This window comes from Ambystoma mexicanum, chromosome 11 (assembly GCF_040938575.1).
Source record: "Ambystoma mexicanum isolate Mex_15411 chromosome 11, UKY_AmexF1_1, whole genome shotgun sequence".
Lineage (NCBI taxonomy): Eukaryota > Metazoa > Chordata > Amphibia > Caudata > Ambystomatidae > Ambystoma > Ambystoma mexicanum.
The window spans coordinates 556,914,404-556,935,333 of NC_090934.1; the positions used below are offsets into that span (position 1 = coordinate 556,914,404).

The 20,930-nt window shown below is 42.2% G+C and overlaps 1 protein-coding gene across 3 annotated transcripts in view; it reads right to left on the bottom strand.

Annotated features, from left to right (window-relative positions):
- The window catches only part of NAT10 (N-acetyltransferase 10), a 722,602-nt gene that overhangs the window by 466,291 nt on the left and 235,381 nt on the right, over positions 1 to 20,930 (bottom strand). For all 3 annotated transcript variants that reach the window (XM_069623384.1, XM_069623382.1, XM_069623383.1), the window contains exon 12: positions 8,593 to 8,729. In XM_069623384.1, coding sequence (XP_069479485.1) covers positions 8,593 to 8,729 — 137 coding nt within the window. The remainder of the gene's footprint in view (positions 1 to 8,592; positions 8,730 to 20,930) is intronic.

Consider the following 20,930-nt stretch of genomic DNA (forward strand, 5'->3'; position numbering starts at 1 on the left):
GCTCAAAAGGAGGATACAGGTCAATCACCTGAAGAATTCTTTGAACCACATATTTTTGAAGAGGTTAAAAGGGCTGGTATCATACTGAATAATCATAAATGCGCAGAATTAGACAATGACAAATTCCCAAGTGATGTTACACATGTTCAGTTGGAGGGTTGTAGTGCGACCTCTGATGATACTGGATGGATGGGCGAACGGTGGCCACACTCCAAAAAACCTCTGAACATGGGGAAATTAATAAAGTCTCTCACACAGGAATGAGCAAAAAGGAGGGAAGAATGTCTTTCCATTTACCAATGTGCTTAGCCAAAAGTGAAAAAGGCCTGAGAAAGGTGAGCCCTGAAATCAGTAAGAATTCGCATTTCCTATGTGTGTTAGAGGAAGTTGAAGACAGGTATTATGCTCCCATCATTGTGGAAGAAAAATGCCATACATTTGCAATGATTGACGCTGGCGCACAGGCCACAATTATGTCTAAAGAATTAGTAAAGAGTATCAATGAAGGGAGATCCCCGCAGAATCAGATCACAGTAAAGGAGAATCAAGGTCCAGTGCATAATTTTAACAGGGAGGAGGTGCCTATTATAGGCACCACCGAGGTTGACAAAGATAGGTAAACAGAATGAAACAGAAGGTATTGGTCACATCCATTTGTGATATTCCATTTCTAATGGGAACAGATTGCCTGAAAAGATTATCTCTGCTCACAGATGGGGTGAATGGAGTACTGTGGTCCTTAACCAAAAAACCATTGAGACATAAGAAACTAAAATCACAGAACAGCAATATAAATGAATGTCACACCGTTGCAAAAACAAATGATGCAGTGGAGGTGTATCTCCAGAATAGTTGCATACCAAGCGTCACTGTTATATTAATGTGTCAAGACAAGATGCAGAATGAAAATAAAAAATTACCTGTGCAAATATACTTGGACCCAAGGAAAGAATGGCCAACTGCCATAGATGAGCACACCTCACGTTTTTATTTAAAAGAGAAGACATGCAAACAGAATACTGCTCCTAGAGCAGGTTCAGAAAAACACATTACCACTCTTGATGAAATACACATGGAAGATGAACCACCATGGGTTCATGTTGGGATAAATGACTATTTTAAAACAATAAAAGCCACTTTAGCGCTTGAACAGGAAAGGAGCTTCATTCATGAGAAATTGTTGCAAAAAATAATGGAAAGGGAGGAGATCCCGAAATTTAGGATTAAAAACCAGTATGTCTCTGGTTTGGACGGTCCAGACTTTGAAAACCGAATTGCAGGTAGATGCATGCTGAAAATTAGCATTGGACAAAAAACAATTTACCATAATGTTTGGATAGTGTGTGGAACACAAAATTACTTTTACATGGGCAATGACATCATGCACAGAATGTGTATGGTGCTAGATTTCCTTAATCAAAAGATATGGTCATGCATAGGTGGGCCGGCACCTGAATTTGAAGACAAAAGACGGGCTTATTGCGCACAGCTGGTCCCTTATGCAATTGAATTACAAATGAGGAAAGATACTGTTATCCCTGCATTCACAAAGCAGTTTGCAATAACACTGAAATGCAAAAATGGACAGATGAGATTCTGATGCATTTGTGTGTCTGAATGAATCCATAACACAGCAAGGCCTGGATTATGAATACATTCCATTGGTAGATGTGGGTGAAGGGTCTGTAAAAATTATGCTGAATAATAAAGGTTATCAGAATATTCATTTAGAGGAAAACTCCCCAGTAGGAATGGCCATACAAAAATCACATTACACAGCAGATCTAAATAACATGGTGATTGGAAATATACCTGAAAAGTATGTAGATGCTAAGGGTGAATTGCCAGAATACCTGGACTCTCAGCCCAAAGGGATATTTAAAATTCTTTCTGTGTACCCTTATGATTCAAGCGAGACGGTGTGCTGTCATCAAAAGGATTGCATAACATTTAACTTAAATGAAAATGAAATAGAAAATCAGCCCATTGAAGTGGAAGCTGATATGCCAAAACATTTAAATGTGGCAGCTTTACAAAGAGACACAGTCACACAATTAGAGGAAAGCGCAGAGATTCCCATGCCAGAACATTTTCCAGAATTCCCCAAAATGGTAGAGGAGCAGATTTTGTTAGCGGATGCATGTGACAACGAGGAGGATAGGAATGAATTGAGGAAGATATTTATGGAGTTTAAAGATGTATTTGCAAAAGATGCTTATGATTGTGGGCTAACTAATTTACATGTGGCCACACTTCCGGAAGGGTGTAGCAGAAGCCCAGTATTTGTACGCCAGTATAGACTACCGCTGCCATGTTTAGAATCATTGGCAGAGATTATTAAAAATTTGGAGTCGCGGGGAATCATCAGGCCCATTCATAGCACATCCAATACACCTATTTTAGGTGTGTTAAAACCAAACGGTCAATGGCGACTGTGTGCAGATTTGAGAGAGTTAAATAAAAGAGTGCCAGTATCCAGATGGCCACTGCCATTCATTGATCAGGGATTAGCTCAGGTACATGGTTCAAAAGTGTTCACCACATTAGATCTCACCTCTGGATATTGGTGTGTGCCATTGGCAGAGGAGATACAGAATTTATTTTCTTTTTCATTTGATAAGACTCAATAACGCATGGGTTAGAACTCCATTCGGGTACGTCAATAGTGGGAGTGAATTTGGCATATTTTTGAGGAAGGCTATGCCTGATGCAGCAGAAAGAGGAAGAATAATTTATGTGGATGATGTCCTGATAAAAAATGATAGCTTGAAAAGCCATTTTGATGAAATAAGACATGTTCTTGGCCAATTGCAGAAAGCAGGCGCCAAAGTATATTTACAAAAAGCACAATGGTGCAAGAAAAAGGTGAATTTTTTAGGCCATGAAGTGACTGAACATGGACTAAATCCAAAAAAGAAGAAAATAAGAGGCCATACAGAAACTAAAAGATCCTAAAAATGTGAAAGAGGTAAAAAGTTTATTAGGAATGACAGGCTATAACAGAAAGTTCATTGAAAATTATGCTGAAATCACTCAACCATTGACTAAACTGCTTAAACTGAATACACCCTGGAAATGGGAAAAAGAGCAGCCTGAGGCAGTAGCTAAATTAAAGGAATGTCTTGTAAAGGCACCATCTTTAGCATATCCCATAAAGGACAGGGATTTCTTTATAGAAATAGGTTTCTCTGAACATTGTATGTCAGCAGTGTTATCACAAAAACATGATTTGAATCACAAAACCATTGCATATGCAAGTAAGGCATTTTCCCAAGTTGAAATTAAATTCAATGAATGTGAAAAGGCCCTATTAACCACTGTGTGGGCGCTACAACATTTCCGCCCCATTGTTCAGGGAGAAAGGTGATTATTGAGACAAATCATCAACCTTTGCAATTTTTAGAGAGTAAAAGAATTAGGTCAGGTAATTAGGCGCAGTCTAGAATCACTTCATGGACGCTAGCATTACAGGGTTTTCCTGTAGAAGTGAGATATGGCCAAAATAAAAAAGCCCAATTGCTCAAGGTTTAGCAGATTTACATGACTGTGCAGCTGAACCAGTATCAAATGAAATAGAAGTGGAACCTAATTGGCAGGAATTTGAACAATCACCACACAAAGCTTTTGATGAAAAAACATGCAAAGACTTGCCAACTGTATATGTTTATGGTTTTGCCTTTCACATTGAAAATGACAGTGATAAACAATTAGTGTCAGGAATAGGGAATGTCTGGTTGAAGTGTGAAGGTATCTCGAGTATAGGGATGAGAATTGGTGCTAGGAGCAGTCAGGTAGCGGAATTGGCAGCCATTTATAAAGCAATTGCTACTGCAGTTGATAATAAATTCTGTGAAATTGTCCTGATGACTGATTCTGATTACGCACGAAATAGCTTTGTGGAATATTTACCTGGCTGGAAAGCGAGAGGCATGATTACATACAATAAAAAGCCATTTAAACATGGAAAAATGATACAAGCCATGGACAAATTGGTGTCAGAAAATGATTTAACAATATACTGGAGGAAAATTCGTAGGCATTTAAAAACTCCAGGAGAGGATAAGGAGGGAAATGATAAGGCAGATCACCTGGCTAAAATTGGGGCTGTGATGGGAGAATTGCTACCTATTGAACATTTACTGGGTGAAATAGAAATTGATGCATTAACACGTTCTAAAGCACCAAAGGAGACAGATCAACCAGTGGTACAGTGGAGTTATGATACACCAGACCAAGATCTGATTGAGGCACAAAAGAATGATCGAATTTTGGGAATCTATTATAATCATTTGATAGATCCTGGACTAAACCCTTTAACAGAAAATGATTGTATGGTAAAAGAAGAGTTGAGGGTTCTATTAAAGAATAAAAAACGAATAAGACTACAAGATGGACTCATGATTAGAGAGTCCATAACAGGACAAATACAGTGGGTGGTACCCATTTCATTCAGAGGGTTAATGCTACACCATGCGCATGATGCTATAACTGCAGGCCACAGAGGCTCACAGAAAACAATGGAAATACTAAAAGATTATGCTTATTGGCCACATATGTCCCAAGATGTAGAATTATATACTAGAGGATGTCTAGTATGTGCCCAATTTAAACCTGCTTCACCAATGCATAGAGCTCCATTAATGAAAAGAGGCCCAACTTTTCCATGGTCAGATTTGCAAATAGACTATGTAGGGCCTGTAAAGAGGTCGAGCAGGGGGAACCGTTATATTTTAAGTGTGGTGTGTTTGATGTCGAAGTGGATTGAGTGCATTCCTGCACCAGATTGTAGTGCGCAAACAGCAGCCACATTGCTGGTGAGCCATGTGTTTTCAAGGTTTGGGTTGCCACAAAGAACAGAATCAGACAGAGGAAGTCATTTTACAAGTGCTCTAATGAGTAAGGTATGGCAAATACTGGGTGTGAAGAGAAAGCTACATATCGCATATGGGGCGGCTTCTTCAGGTGGAATTGAATGCAACAATAGGTCTGTTGTGGACATTTTAAAGAAATTCGTGGCAGAAGCAGGTTCCAGCTGGGATTTACGCTTACCTTTGGTTCTGATGGCAATCAGATCAACTCCTGCCAAAGCAACAGGTATTAGCCCTCATGAAGTTTTAACAGGTAGGAAAATGGTGTTACCACAACACCTGCTATACAGAACACGAGCAAACACTTGTGAGCGCATCCACAGTTCATGAATACATTGATGAACTGAGGAAGCATTTACAACATGCATTTGCTTTTGTACAGAAAAATTTAGAAAGAGCTGCTGACAGTGCAAAGACATATTATGATAAAAAGACGTCCTTAAAGGAATATTGTGTGGGCGATCAGGTGTATAAATTTAATTTTGGAAAAGGTAAACAGAAAAATTCCAAATTTCTACCAGCCTGGCAGGGGCCATATCGAATTATAGATTAAGGTCTCTCCTGTGGTCTATAAAATTTTGAAGACTGACAGTGAAACAGCAACAGAACAGTTTGTTCACGTGAATCAAATTAAACCATGTCACCCCAAACATGAGATTAAGCAACTTGAGCGTGTAGAAACAGATAAAGTCCTTTGAACATACAAAGGTAAAGTAAATGGGTCTAGTAAACAGTAGTGGCAGAGAAGTTGAATGAAGATGGTTGATTATAATAATGGCACATAAACACTAATATATGTAAATATATATATTAAAAAAATGGAAGCTGAAATTTATGAAGTTGGTGTGCAAAATGAAAATGTATTATATATTGAATGCTGTTTTATGTATGTTTGTTTTCTCTTTAACCTATGTTTAATTTCAGAAGGCGAGAGAAAAGGGACAAAATGTTTTGCAAAGCACATTTTATTTTTGGCAAAAGGGTGAAGTTAGTATTGTGCTATATACTTAATTTGTTTCTTTTCTATTTGATTTAGAACATTAACATATTTGTACTTGAAGGACACGGGACCAGAGGACACGGGAGGCGATGGAATCTTGGAGTCCCCTGGAAGAAGATCAAATGATGCCTGCCTCCGGGTGGATGTGAAGACAAAATAATCGGAATGCCAAAGAAAAGATGACTTCTATGGAAAAAGGATCCAAGAGTGCCAAGATGGAAGAGCACCCGAATGAACAAAATGATGCGACATCGCCGGTCGGGACATGTCAGAGGCAGACAAGTGTCCCGGAGTATGGAGTTCCACGTATTTATTATTTTAATTAATTATTTTAACTATTTGTTTTATCTTATTGTTTTGTGATTAACTTCAAGTATAAAATTAAAACACTGGACTATGGACACGTCCATTGGGAAGAGAAAGGTAAAATATTTTATAAGAACTGATGGACTCGAAGATGAATTTTGATATTATGATGATTGAACAGTGACTTTTCAGTTTCATTTTTTTACATATGAGTATTGATTTTAAAAGAAGAAAGGGGGCAAGTTGGATTTCTTTCAATTGTGGCTTGGACCATGGCCAAAATTCTCAGAAAAAGGAGGGGATATGTAGGATTATTTAGCGCGTTTTTGGAGCGCAGCGCCACTACATGGGATCAATATATAGCGTGTTTTTGGAGTGCAGCACCACTGCGTCGGATAAATATATTGCTATAACGTGGTACAGCAAGCTATGTGTTGCCGGTGTAACATATGGATATGTAAATGAAGACAGGCTACTCAGTCAAAAACACAGCATTTTCTTTCACATTTAAAAACGCACCACTTATTTTTGTTTTCTTTCACCTGAAATGCCTCGGTTGCAGGAGACACATTAGAGGATTAATGAACTAATATAATTAACAGTACTAACATGATTCTAATCAAATAATGTGTTCTCCAGTGCAAAATGAGGAAGAAAAGACAGGCTCTGAAAGTCATTTTAAATGTGCACTTGGATTCATTTTTTTCTCTGTTCACTGTGTTAGCTGGATGCGAAATCTGCATGCCAGGAAATGAGTAGATACAGTTTCTAAACCGTATAAACTTGAAAGAGGAGGATAGATTGTGTATTTTGATTGGTGACACGTCACCTTAGGGGCTGTAAAGGAGGTTTCCTGAAGAATCTCGGGGAGAAAGAAAGGCAGTGGACATTTTTACACAGCTTGGGTGAGAAGCCTGAAGGGAGTTGTTGTGGGGCTGCCTGATTGAGGGGCGTCGTTCCAGTGTACTGCTGACCTTCACAGGGTGGAGATTCCAGTCAATTGGCACCGGTTTGAGGACCAAAGAGTGCAGATTGGAACTGCATGTCCTTGCCGGGTGTTCCAAAGGGAAACCCCGAGCCATTTAAAGAAAGCGACCTGTCCAGAGAGTTTGCGTGCTGATCTGCTACAATTTTGCTGGTAATTATCTTACACAAAGCGAGAATGCGGTGTGTGAATGAAAGCTAGTTCAGTCAGGCAGCGTAGCGATAGCTGCGCTCTAATGTTGCTATTCAGAAATGCAAGTCAACTGATGCACTGTTCTTTTTATTGTTGCAAAGAATTTAATGAAATGCCATGTATTTTGCAATTGCTTCTCTTATGTTTATTCTAGAAAAGACTGCCTCGCAAAACTGGTAATGTATGATTTTTGAAATGAAACTGATGTAAATCACAATCCGTGTAAAGGCTTCTATTTGCTTCTGTTTTTCTCTGGTACAGTTAGCACATATCACCTGATAAAAGGCGAGGTTATTAGGCAATATATGCCAAGCATCCCATGTGGAAAAAGTTATGTTATGAGTAATTATAAATAGCTGTGTGCGTGGTTCCACTCAGTGTATGTGTGTGTGACTTCTGAGTGGAACACAATCTCATAGTCTGTTGGACGTACATGAGTCAGCAGAGAAAGAGGCCTCTGGAAATAGTTTCACTAATGTAAATAAATTAGTGATTATACCACATGTTATTGTGAATACTTTATGGAAGCATAGCTCACTGGTGTAGATAAATCAGTGATAATAGCCATAAGTGGCACTCCATATGAAAATGTGGTGTTCTTGAATAATGTAGAAGCCTGAGGCCTCTAGAAATCACAAGAACAGTCTAAACAAAAGAAAGGGGTTTTGTATGTTGGGGCCACAAATAAAACAAAGAAATTATGCTCATCACTATACCACAACGAAACGCATACCAACTAAATGCATCTGTGTACTGAAATAATGCATAGCCACGATACCACTATAATACCAAACCCAATCTGAATGCAAGGAGTGATTGTTGCTAAATTACTTTTATTCTTGGTGGTAAGAAAATACAGTTAGGCCCCAAATCTACACAATACCCTACAGTGTGCAGAGTACTTTGTTAGAAGCCTGTGTGAGACAACTTTACTGTCATAGCAGCCACCTCCCCTCTTAAGAGCGAAGCAAGACATCTCTGTCTCTAAGATGGAGAGAGCTTGGACAAACCTAGTGGACACCCTGTGAACACTACAAGTTTGGCCGTCATACAACTGAGGATTTTCTGAATTACCACCCTAACACTGAAAACACTTAAAAGGCATGCAACAAAACTATGGTAATTATTGTTTCATAAGATTCATCAATTGTTTTATTTAAGACACTAATTAAAGAATGAAGACCACATCATTTTTAAATATAACACACAGACATTTTCTAAGTTCATATTGGCATTCTTACCCATTGATTGTAGAAGCCATGAACACAAGATAGGGCCCAAGCAAGTTTTTCACCAAAGGTAGAGGAATAGCAGCGGCTTCATCTATCACCACAAGCTCAGCTTGGCCCAGTTTAACTGCGTCTGCGGGATGTATGTACTAGGGCAAAATAAGCAATACATCAGTAATACATTTATCACTGCAAAAGAACTGGGCTTGCGTTAGGATTACAGCTTCTAATGTTATGGAAAACACACCAGCTGTTACACAATACAACAAAAAGTATTGATATAATACTTTATTACTGACCAGGTATTAATTGCGAGTGTGCTTCTTTACAATGATGATCCGAAACAAGGACAGTCTACCCACAATTAATGTAACCTTTTTTGGTCTTCCATTTTAAGCTGAGGAGGAACGACTATTATATTTATCCACAATCGTTTTATGGGCCAATGCAAACGATAAGACAATAATTCTAAAATAACAGTGTTGCCTGTTTAAGAATCTGGTCACAAATAATCCTCTGAGCAAGAAATGCTGCAAAAGACACTCTTCTGGCAAAGGGCCCATAAGAACATTTTCAGTAAGTATGGGGTCCACAAAACTGGTGAACAAGAGGAAAGTCACAAATAGTGACTGAGCCATGCACAATCTTTCAATGGAATCATCTGGATAGACGATTAGGAGTGCACATTATTATGTTTATTTATACGTAGATGAGAATTAGTCCCAAATGTGGAACATGCAGTTCTTTCTCCCATGAAGTATTAGCCACTGTCATGAACAACTTGAACAGTGTTAATATAAGAAGAAGGATTACCAATCATCCTGAGAGGGGGATCAATGGAACGTGGGTCACACTATCCTACGAATAGGGGAACGCAACCAGTTACCCAAGGAACATTAAAGGAGAAAGATTATTTTAAAGTGAAGGGCAGAGAAGCCTCAGGAATAAATAATTTACAATATAGACTGTGTCAAGAAAGGTTGAAGGATAATTACACCGAAAACAAACATATAGGAAAGGACACTTTCCACGAATTACCCAGAACATATTAGCCTGGATCATATTCGACAAGTGCCAAAGAAAGTAATCCTGGACATTGAGGGGAATCTAACAGAGAAAGATTATTATAAAGTGAGGCACAGAGAAGCCTTAGCTTATTACATCAAGTTTCTGACCCAAATTCGACCTTTTATCACTAAGCAGAACTGTGCCATGGTTGCTATAGACATTATTGGTATTAAGCTTGATTACTGCGGCAGCCTCTTGTATGGCATCTGCAAGAGCGATATGAAAAGGCTCCAGGTACTTCAGAACAGCACAGTTCGGGTGGTAGCTGGGCTAAGGAGGCAAGATCATGTCTCACAGACCATAAAAGACTTACACTGTCTACCGGTAGCTAAGAGAATCTAATTTCGGCTCCTGACAATAACACATAAGTGCTTGTTTGGCATTATCCCTGCATATTTATCCAAATGCCTGAATCAGCGCCTGGAGCGTAGAATGTTGCATTCTAATAACAGCAACCTTTTGGCGGTTCCCAGAACCAAGCTGACATTGATTACTAAAAGTGCCTTTTTTTGCTGCTGCTCCCATGCTTTGGAATGCACTGCCCCCCAATTTGAGAGAGATCTCTTCGATAGATATTATGTTATGCTGATTTGTGCCACACACCTCTTCAAACGGTCTCCGAAAACTCACATCTTTGCTTTAGATGCCTACTTCTCTTTGCTTGTTCCTGACCTGTATTGCGTTACTTGACCTGTATCTTGTGTCTGCGCCCCGGGCCTTTTCAGGTGCTATACAGATATAATACAATAGTTGTCGACAGTGGACTTATTCCTTTGGACAGTTATTGACGACTGGCAAGCACCTTAGTTAGTAAAATAGGTAGGGAATACCCCATAGCGATAGGGAAAGTTAGGCCTTATTCTTAATCAGTACCCGGTGGGGGCGTGGTCTTGGCCTGCCAGCCAATAAGGAGGCTCAGAATCCCCACCAGATAATGAGGTAAGTGCTCCCCCATCCCCCGCGATCCCCATACACCTACCATATCTACCCCCTTTTCCACACATTTCGCACCCTCCCATTCCCGCACCACCTACCTTCCGCTTCCATCACAACGTGCGACTTACCTCCATGGAAAGTGTTAGGTAGAATTTCCATTGTGTGTGATAATCAGAGAGGCACAGCTCCACCTCACTGATGAGGCCCAACTAGGCCGAAACACGCGTCTGCGGTTGCTGATCCTACTCTTGTTCAAAGGAGGTTTGCCTGGTATTTCGGTGCTAGACTGCCCTTGTGGGCGGGTCAATGACCGATATGCAAATGGTTATTCCTCCTTTGTGAAAGGTACAGTGAGCTAAAAGCGATGGCTGCAGACTCTCAAAGTGGGAAAAAAACCACAGAACATGTCATCATGCAATGTTCTTTCCGAGAGGGGCGCCTGCTTCCTTTTTTGTATTGTGTGATATTCTATTCTGGTGAGTCGACTAGCACTTTTTGCTGGACTAATGGTTTTTCTGACTCTTATGAGTGAGTGGGAATTTTTTTCCTCACTCACCCATTCTTATTTTTTGTACTCTAGGCACCCCTTTTTGGGTTTACTTTGATGGAGTCACTTTCCTCCATCTTTTTTCTATGGCCTCTGTAATTTCCTATTGTCGCACGCAGCAGTGTTACCGGAAGCTCCTTGAGCTTCCCTCTTTTGGTTTTATTTGTATTCCTTGACAGAACTACTGTTCTCAAGGATTGTTTATTTATTTGTTTATTCAGATTTGTAGAGCGCACTTCAGCCCGGGGGCATCGAGGCGCTTGTTACAGACAAAATCTTAGTTACATAGGATACAGAAATTACATATAATACAGAATTTACAGTAGACATGAATACATTAGCAATGCAGAATATTTACATGGATTCCTGAGAGTTTCCTAATTATTTTGTAAGGAATGAGGTTTTTAGTTTCCTGCGAAAAATGTGGAGTGAGTTTTCCGCTCTAATATCTGCAGGGAGCGCGTTCCAGGTTTTGGCTGCAATGTAGGGGAAGCTCAGACCTCCGGCTTTGGCTTTTTTGATGCGTGGGATGCAGATAAGGTTGGAGTATTGAGTCCTGGTGGGACGGGAGGAGGAAGGTTTGAGGATGGTTTCTGATAGATAGGACGGGGCGGAGAGAGAGAGAGGCATTTGTGGGTGAGGGTCAGGATTTTGAGAGTGATCCGTTCTTCGACTGGGAGCCATTGGGCTGAGTGCCTGGCCTGAGTGATATGCTCTCTTCTTGGGATACTAAGAGCGGCCCGGAGAGCATTGTTTTGCGTGACTTGTAATCTGTTTATGTTTTTGGCCGAAGCGCCTGCTAGGAGTGCATTGCAGTAGTCCAGTTTGGCTCCAATGGTTGCCCTCGCTATAGAGAGGCAGTTGGGTTTAGAGAGGTAGGGCTTGATGGCGTTTATGAGTTTGGTGGTGTGTGCGGATGCGGAAGTGATTGCGCTGACTTGTCTGGTCATCGAAAGTGAAGAGTCAAGGTATACTCCCAGTGTATTTAAGGCTGTGGATACGGGGATGATGGAGTTGTCAATGGAGAAGTTAGCGTAAAGTTTGTCAAGTTTGTCTAGGCTGTTCTGTTGACCTAATATCATGATTTCGATCTTGTCACCATTGAGGCAGAGGCCATTAACTGCCATCCATGCCTTAATGACGGAGTAGATTTTGTGGAGTGCCTTGGCGTCTTCGTTGTAGGATCCTGAAAGGGGTAGAAGTACTTGTGTGTCATCTGCGTAGTTCGTGTATGTGATGCCGTATGAGTCAAGTTTGTCAAAGAGGGGCTTGATGAACAAGTTATAGAGTGTGGGTGCAGTGCAGGATCCTTGAGGGACCCCGCAGTGGATTGTCGTGGGAGTGGCGTTGGCGATGTCCGAGAAGACTTTCATGGCTTTCATGGATTGGAGGGTACTCTTTTTATCCAACCTAAACTGTTCTTGTAAGCCCAGCACCCTTCACCTTATGTGGAGTGCTGAGGGGACACTGTGTCCCTTTGTGATGCTGAAAATGCATCGGAGGGACAGGGCCTCCGTATCCCTGTCCTTTACTGGTTTTTTATCGTGTGTTCTGTCGTGTTTTCCATGCAGGAGTTCATGTGGGACTCCTGGTGGTGCAGCTCTCTTTTGGTTTGGTGTACAGACCCATGGGATACCCTTATGGAACCCATGGGTGGGGGTACAACTCTGTGCCCCTAGTGTATGTTTTTGGGCACCTGTGTGTGGCCCACAGAGCAGGGTATGGGCTGGTGGCAGCTCCATGCTGAATTTGACAGGTGTTCCGAGTATCCTCCATTTTGAGATACCCAGGCCCTTGCATTGGAATCAGTTGATTCCTGATAGGAAAAAAGATGGCCCCTGTGGCCTCTTGCTTTCTATTGCCTGTTACCTTGTTTTCCCAAAGTCCTGGGAAGCCCTGACTCTGTCCCTTCGCCCTGACTGGCTGTTGGGTGGAAGTTCCATATATGGTGGTGTTGTGAAGTCCAGGCCAGACTGGCTGGAGCCTTCCCAGTGACTGTATGTTGTGGGTACACCCTGTGGGTGGGACCTGGGTGAATGGAGTGTGTGACCAATATGCACTTCTTGTTGTGGATGTCTGGTTTCTGGTGTTTGACACAAAGACAGACAGCCCTGCCCGAAACTGGTATGAATGCAGTGTGGATTGTTGAATGGCTGGGTACTTGTCCCAATACACATAACTTGTTGGTATATATGGGGGCCTCTCACTGCTATAATCCGTGTTCAGAAGCTGAAGAGAAACTGGAGTTGAAACTGAAGCTTAACCTTGAAGCCCTGCTGGAAGAGAAGTCTTGCTGCTGCTCTACTTCACCAATCTAAAAGCTGCTGTGTCTCCAAGGACTGACTCAGAGAGGACCTGGTTAGGCACCCTCTTCCCGAGCTACGAGGGCCATTGTGCACTGCTAATCTTTGCCAAAGCTCCCTGGACAATCTAGAAACGAATTTGATTTACCATTCAGAGAATCCATATACACACAACATCTTGTGTTGGCAGAGGTATATCGATGTTTTAATGGTGTGGAGGGGTTCAGCGGCTGATCTCCACTCATTCTCTGAATGGATGGATCAAAAAAACTCACATTCAATTTACTGGGACCAACAACATCAACTCGATCGCCTTTTTGGATCTTGTGATTAGAAAATCCCAAGATGGACTTTTAGAAAGCACGCTATATCGAAAAGAGACTGATAAAAACACGCTCTTACGCTTAGACAGCTTTCATCCCTCCAGTTTAAAGGAGAATCTCCTAATAGGACAATTCCTTAGAATTCGACGGAACTGTGCCGAGATTTCAGAGTTTGAACATCACGGCAAAACTCTTAAAACCTGCTTAAAAAAAAAATCGCTGATATCCTGAAAAAACCATCCAAAGGCCATATAGAAGAGCCAAACAGGCAAACTTGCCTCTCTCCATCGGCTAAAATCATCTCAACAAGATCACATGTGTATCAACCTTTTCACCCATTAGTCATGATTTGAGGAAAATAATATTACAAAACTGGCAGATTGTCAAAACCCCTGACTTTGACCCTTTGACGCCTTGCTTCACATTTAAAAAACAATCTAACCTTAGGGATAAACTCGTACATACATACCCCCATACACACATCTGGTCCAATTCTCAGTCAACCCTTTGGTCCTTACCACCAGTGATAGGCCACTATAAAAAATTGGCTCATGTTCTGTCTGTGCCTTGACTAAAAATTTAAAAACGATCGAATTATATGATTTGAAATGGACCTTTCTATCATTCACCAAATGCAACACCCCATGGGCAATTTATGGTATCAAATGTCCTTGTGACTTGATTTAGATCGGAAAGACCAAATGCCTGGTAAAACTGAATTTGTGAACATCGTTCCTGTATAAAAACAAAATGAATAAACCCAAGGTATCCCATTTCACCCAGATGAAACACTCTCATAATGATCTCCTCTGGTTTATCATACAAACCATCCCTGCACCACCATGAGGCAATAACAGAACCTTAATCCTCACCAAACAAAAACAAAAATGGATCTTTAATTTAAAAACAGCGACACGGGGCTTAAACTCCACAGTGGAGTGGTCTTTGTTCTGGTAAAACATGATCCCATTTAGATGTCAACCTCAGTTCCATCATCCAATAATAAGGGAGCTCCAAATGCAATTCCCACATATGGATAAAAAACTGCACAGTACACATGTAACCCACGTTTCCAACTTTTTGTGGTAACTTGCTCATAATGTGACCATCAGATGAATAGTCCATCATGCATCTGATCAGAAAACCATCGATCTTAGTCACTAGTTTTTTGTCTAGAAGTGATGTGACATCACATTAATTTTTTAAGCATCAGCCGTGCTGTGTTTAAAAACCCACTTTATTAGGTCGATAATTGTATAAAAAAGTTTTTTGTTTTTTACACAGTAATTGTCCATTGACTGTGTAATGACTTTGTAAGGTAATGGGGCGTTCTATTTTTTTTTTTTAAATAAGGACCCCCACCATGTTTACTCATTGAGGAACCCGCTTTCGAGTTAATCACACATATGGGACAGAAAAAATGGACAGGAGAGGTCTAGTGTTCAGGACCAATGCACGTCACTTCCGCCTCTTGAACTCACGGCGTTATATGTCTGTCTGCAATGAAGCATTCGCCATTGCCTGGATTAAGACTCTCTCGCACACTTGCTGTTCCTTTCCGTATCCATTCGGAACACTAAGGTAAGAACGGCTCCATGCACTTAAGATTTGTGATCCACGTCTAATGCATTTTGGTGACCTGTCTTCCATTCTCTCTCTCCCCCACCGCCCTCCTTTCTGATCCGGGACTCTTGAATAGGCACCTTGTTAGACCACTCATAAGGGCTTCTAATCCACCTGACATCAACGCCTGTCAAGTACACGCACCTCAACGCGAATGAAGTCAGTCCTGTAAAGGTAAACACACAAGTTGGTTATAGTTTTTCCAATGATGTTCTTTTGGCAATTTAGCAGAAATGAGGGCTCATAATAACCACGCGACATTTCCCTCTTCTGTGTGGCTCCCATTCTGCAGATCATTTACGTGACTGCAAAACGAGCATCTTCTGCCTTGGGTAAAACATCCTGTCATTTAAAGACATAGAACAGCACCCCCGGCCCATCATCCATCCAGGAGCCCTTGCGCTTATGAGAACCTAAACAGGTATTTTAATATAAGAAACACCCGGACGTAGTTCTTCCTACGCCGACTCTTTTCTCTGTTTGAGTTATTTACTTAGACTTTTGCCACTAGAAAACTGTTATTCTTCTTGCTTAGATTCATCTTATAAGAAGCATAACGCTGCATTACCAAAAGTCAGCGCCACGCAATAAAAACTTTTGTTACAACTTGCTTTAATAGGTGAGCAAAATATATCTGTCTTTATTAAAATGATACCTTTGCAGCACTTAAGATAAAGGTTTTAATAAAAAACATTGGATAACACAATTCGTCTTCCAGTAAGAAATAAGAATCTCTAGGATTTGTAATGATACACTTACCCTAGGAAAGCATGAAAAAGTAAAAATAGCATGCAAGTCTTTGCACTACAACCTTTTTGTAAAACGTGCAAGTGATGTACACTATGAGGGCATGTCCTGTTTTTTATGAACGTCGTAAAATTCCATTATGCCTTCTTGTCACCAACCTTCCTTTTTTTGCTTTGTAGTGGGTTATACTTACAATACGTAACGCCAATTAAGAAGTACTTAACACAAGAAAGAAGACCGCCTCTGGCATCTGAGTGTCCGGGGTGGGCAGGAAGTGAGGGAGGTGGCCGAAACTCCCTGTGCTTAGTCTCCTAGGAGACCCAAATGCACTCTGGCGTGAATGGCTGGCTGACTGTCCGGCAAAGACGAGACAGCCAACCTGCTGGGTGAATGGCAGCTAGGCTGTAATGAATGGGGGAAAACTGGATAAAAGGCGAGTCTCCTGGACTGGAAAGCAGAGTCGAAAACTGGAACGAAAGAACCGAAGACGAGCTGGAAGAGGACGGCTGCTGCAACTCCTGGATCGTTGGTTTGTCCGGCGAAGCCCTGCTGCAGGTCTGAATTGCCAAAGCTCCTTTCGACAGAGAAGCACCTTCAAGGATGACTTCTTCCTTTGAGTTGGTGGGACCACTCAACTCGTAGGCCACCTGGATACCATTCTCGGAGCTGGTTAGGATTAACCAGGGGGGAAGGACATCAGCATGTGTGCTTGATGAACAGCTACTCGAACTGAAGTGACTCCATTTTGTCAGCGTTTTCCGACAGACCTGTGCAGTGCAGGAGTCCCCCGACATCGTCCCTCTTGTCCCCACGACTGAGGCTCAGGAACAGAGAGATCTGCAGGAACCAACGTCTTCAGCTGCATCTTTTTGCTTCATGCTAGGGTACTGTGCCAACCCGATTGAGAGAACGGTTCTCTCGCGGTGAAAGTTCGTGAAAAAGTTCCCAACTTGCAGGCCTAATCAGCTTGTGACCCAACATATGATTCTTTTTCGAACAAACTACTTCTGAGCACTTACGCAAAGACTTTACCGTTTACTTCAAGAACTGCTCTTTCCTATCCAAGACACTAGTTCATTGACTTTGGCCTAGGCCTAGGCCTATTGAACTGAATCAAGTCCTCTAGTGAACTATAACTATTTGCACTGCCTAAGAAAGTATTTGTGATCTATTCTGCTAACTTTTGCCTTTTTAAAAAAAATAAAACACTATTGTATTTTCGCATACAAATAAACATTACATCAACCAAAATGGCTTCCATTGAAGCCCATCAAAGTGAACTACTAACATCAAACAATAGATTCGGTCTTGAATACAAGCAACTTCGATGTTTGTTATCACAGCGTTCAATGCACAGTATCAGCATAGCCCCTGGTATCGGAGACCCTGTCGGCCTGATAGGTTAACAGGCATCCTCCCACTTCTGCCAGATTTTCCGCGCTTTCCCTGGGCAACCTCTTGCAGTGTATACTCTGTGCTCCATTGCAATGCCTATTTCTACATCTGTGGCCCATTGCTCAAATCTCAATGTTATATCAGACCCCCATAGCTATGCTATATTTCTTTTAATCAATGCTGTAGTGGTGGACAGAAATAGTTACTCATATCGTGACAGTTCACCTTCTTTCTCCACCCCTAACAGCAACAGTTTCGGTTCTCTGGGAATCGTTCTGCACATAACCCGCGATATTTCGTCACAGCATGCCTGCCAGTACTGCTGGATGTGAGCACATTCCCATAAGATGTGAAAGAAAGTGCCCTCCTCGCTTTTGCAGCGCAGACAGTGAGGATCTGTGGTCTTTCCCCATCGGTAAAGTGCCACTCTCGGGTAATATATCCGGTGCAGTATTTTTAATTGGACAAGCCTAAGCCTGGATGAAATGGCCATCTCCCGGGGGTACATCAGGGATGTTATCCAATCCTCCGGAAGGATAGCACCCAGGTCCCTTTTCCATTTTTTTAAAAAAAACCTCAATAGTTCAGTTGTGGCAAAAGAGGTTATGGCATTGTACATGACCGATGTTATCTTTTGCTTAATTATTTCTGGGACTATGTTACGCTCCAGGCATGTTATTCAGGCATGTTGGTCAGTGCTGGTAGGTGAGCTTGCAATGCGTGCTTCAATTGAGTGTAATGGTTCTGTTCAGAGAGTGGAAGATGGAAGCGGGTTATCAGAACCTCAAATGGGACTACTTTATCCTCCTTCACAACATCGCCAATTTTCAAAATCCCTTGCTTCATCCATTTGGGCCACCTAGGGAGTTTAACTTCCAAGAGATTCCTATTATCCCATAACGGTTGTATGGAGGTCAGTTTTTTATCCCATCCCATCCCATGCATTTGTGCGTTTCAACCCATATTTGCGGCATGTGTTAACATGGATGGTGGGGTCGTATGGCCTACCTAGCGGTAGAGGTATTCCATGGGGGTTTCAAAGGGAGATTAGTGTCTACCCTCTGTATGTGTGGCAGTGACGTGTCCCCGTGCAACATGTCGTTCACAACTGTCATCTGGCTAGCCAAATAATAGGTTTTCAGACGGGGGAGTCCGATCTCACCCTCCCATATAGATCTCTCAAGGGTAGCAAGTGCTATGCGTGGGTGTCCCCCTCACCACAGTAGCTTCCTAAGGAAACGCTCAATTTGGTGAAATTCGCACTGCGGTATGTGTAGTGGGGCATTCTGCAATATATACAAGAAATACAGGAGGGCCATCATTTTGAAGAGTGCTGCTCTACCCAGCAAAGTTAGTGGAAGGGAGGCCCAGTGACTAGCATCTTCTGAGAATCGTATCATAACCAGATGCAGATTTTTAGGTATATAGTCACGGAAATCGTTTGTAACTTGTATACCCAGGTATCTGAATTGCCTCGTCTCTACCCGGTAAGGACAGTCAGCTGGTACTGTGTCTCCCACACTTCCTATCGGAAAGAGTATGGACGTGGCCCAGTTAACACATAGGCCACTCAAAGAGCCCTACCTCTCCAGTAGGCGTGTTACAATGGTGCATTAGTTAATTGGGTCCTTTAAATACAGTAACAGGTCATCTGCATACAATGAGACTTTATCTTCCCAGCCATCTGACCATCGAAAGCCGTTCCACGTCTCTGTGTTCCTTAAAAGTATGCCAAGAGGTTTGATTGCCAGTGCAAAAATCATAGCCAATAGGGGATAACCTTGTCTTGTCCCTTTCTCTAATCCGAAGGGACGCGATAGCCACCCATTCACTCTTGTTACAGCCTGCAGGGAACTATAAAAAAGCTTTACCCAGCTCAAACTGTGGACCAAAGCCCATGCGGAGCATTATTTCCCAGATTTCCTACCAATACACTGCATCAAAGGCTTTCTCAAAATCTATTGCAAGCAGGGGTAGGGGACTCTGGAGAGTGGCAGTCTTTTCAGTGCTGAGTGTAGTCTGTGTATATTAATGCGGATAGATCTCTGCGGCATGAAGCCGCATTGTCTGGACAAATCAGCGATGGTATGACCTGCTGTGATCGGTTAGCTAATACTTTCGCAAGTAATTTGGTTTTGCTATTTATGAGGGAGATAGGCCTGTACTAGCTGCATTTATCAGGAGATTTATCCGCTTTGGGATTACTATTATGGCAGCTTTTGTAAGGTCTGGAGGTAAGCAGCCCTGTTCGAGAGTCTAGGTACATGCGTAATAGATGTTGGACAATTTCATTTGCACCTATTTTCCAACACAGCTCTACCGGAAAGCCATTAGGTCCCGGGGTTTTCCTAAATTGGAGTTCCGACATAGCCGCAACCAATTCTTCCTCTGTGATGGCCTTTTCAAGGAGACTGTGCTGGTCATCATCTAGGGTTGGGAAAGTAACTTCCCCAGGATCGAGGTATCGATAGGGGAGGGTGGAGCCTTGAGCCTTGAATACCTCGGCATAGTAGGAGGCAAAGCCCTCTGCTATTTCCTGGTCTGCAAGTAGTGGATCAGTGTCTTATGGTCTGATCATTCTGACCCTACTATGGCCCTCGTCCCTATGCCCCAGCCACGCCAGCATCTTGCCAGCTTTGTCTCCAGTCTCATACACTCTGGCATGCATCGCTCTGTGTTCATGTTTGGCACGGTCTATAGCTATGTTTTGTAAATGTTTCTGCGTTAGCAACAGTGCCCGGTTTGTTTCGGGTTGGTCAAGAGCCAAGTGGTTCTCTTCTGCTGGTTTCACTTGCCGTTCAGCTTCACGTAGTGTGTTTTGGTGTTTCTTTTTGTGAGCTGTGGTCCAAGAGATGATTTCACCTCTAAGCACCGTCTTGTATGCCTCCCATAGCACCCCCGGGTTATCGACGGACCCTGTATTAAGTTCAAAGTATGTTTTCGTGACATTTTGAATCTGTTCCACTAGATATGGGAACCCAAGATAGTAATTGTTCAGTTGCCACAGAGGAGGGGGCACCGGTCTAGTGGTTCTTAACTCTATTATAGGGGGGGAATGATCCGATATGCCCCTGGGGAGCAGGTATGCCACGCATGCTTTGTGTAAATCGACGGATGGAAGGAAGAAATAATCTAGCCTCGAAAGTGAGGCGTGTGCTCCAGAGTGATGGGAGTATTCCCTTGTGCTGGGGTGTAAATCACGCCATAGATCTCAGAGTGCACTAGCATTGGCGAAAGCAGCAAGATTGATGTGGGTGTTGGGATTTCTGCCACGTAGGTGTGTACAGTCCAATTCTACATTCATGACCTCATTGAAGTCCCCTCCTACAATCAGGACATCTGAGGTGTCCCTGGTGATTATGGGTGTGATATCACCGAGTAGGGTGGCCAGCAGTCCCGTTGGTGCAT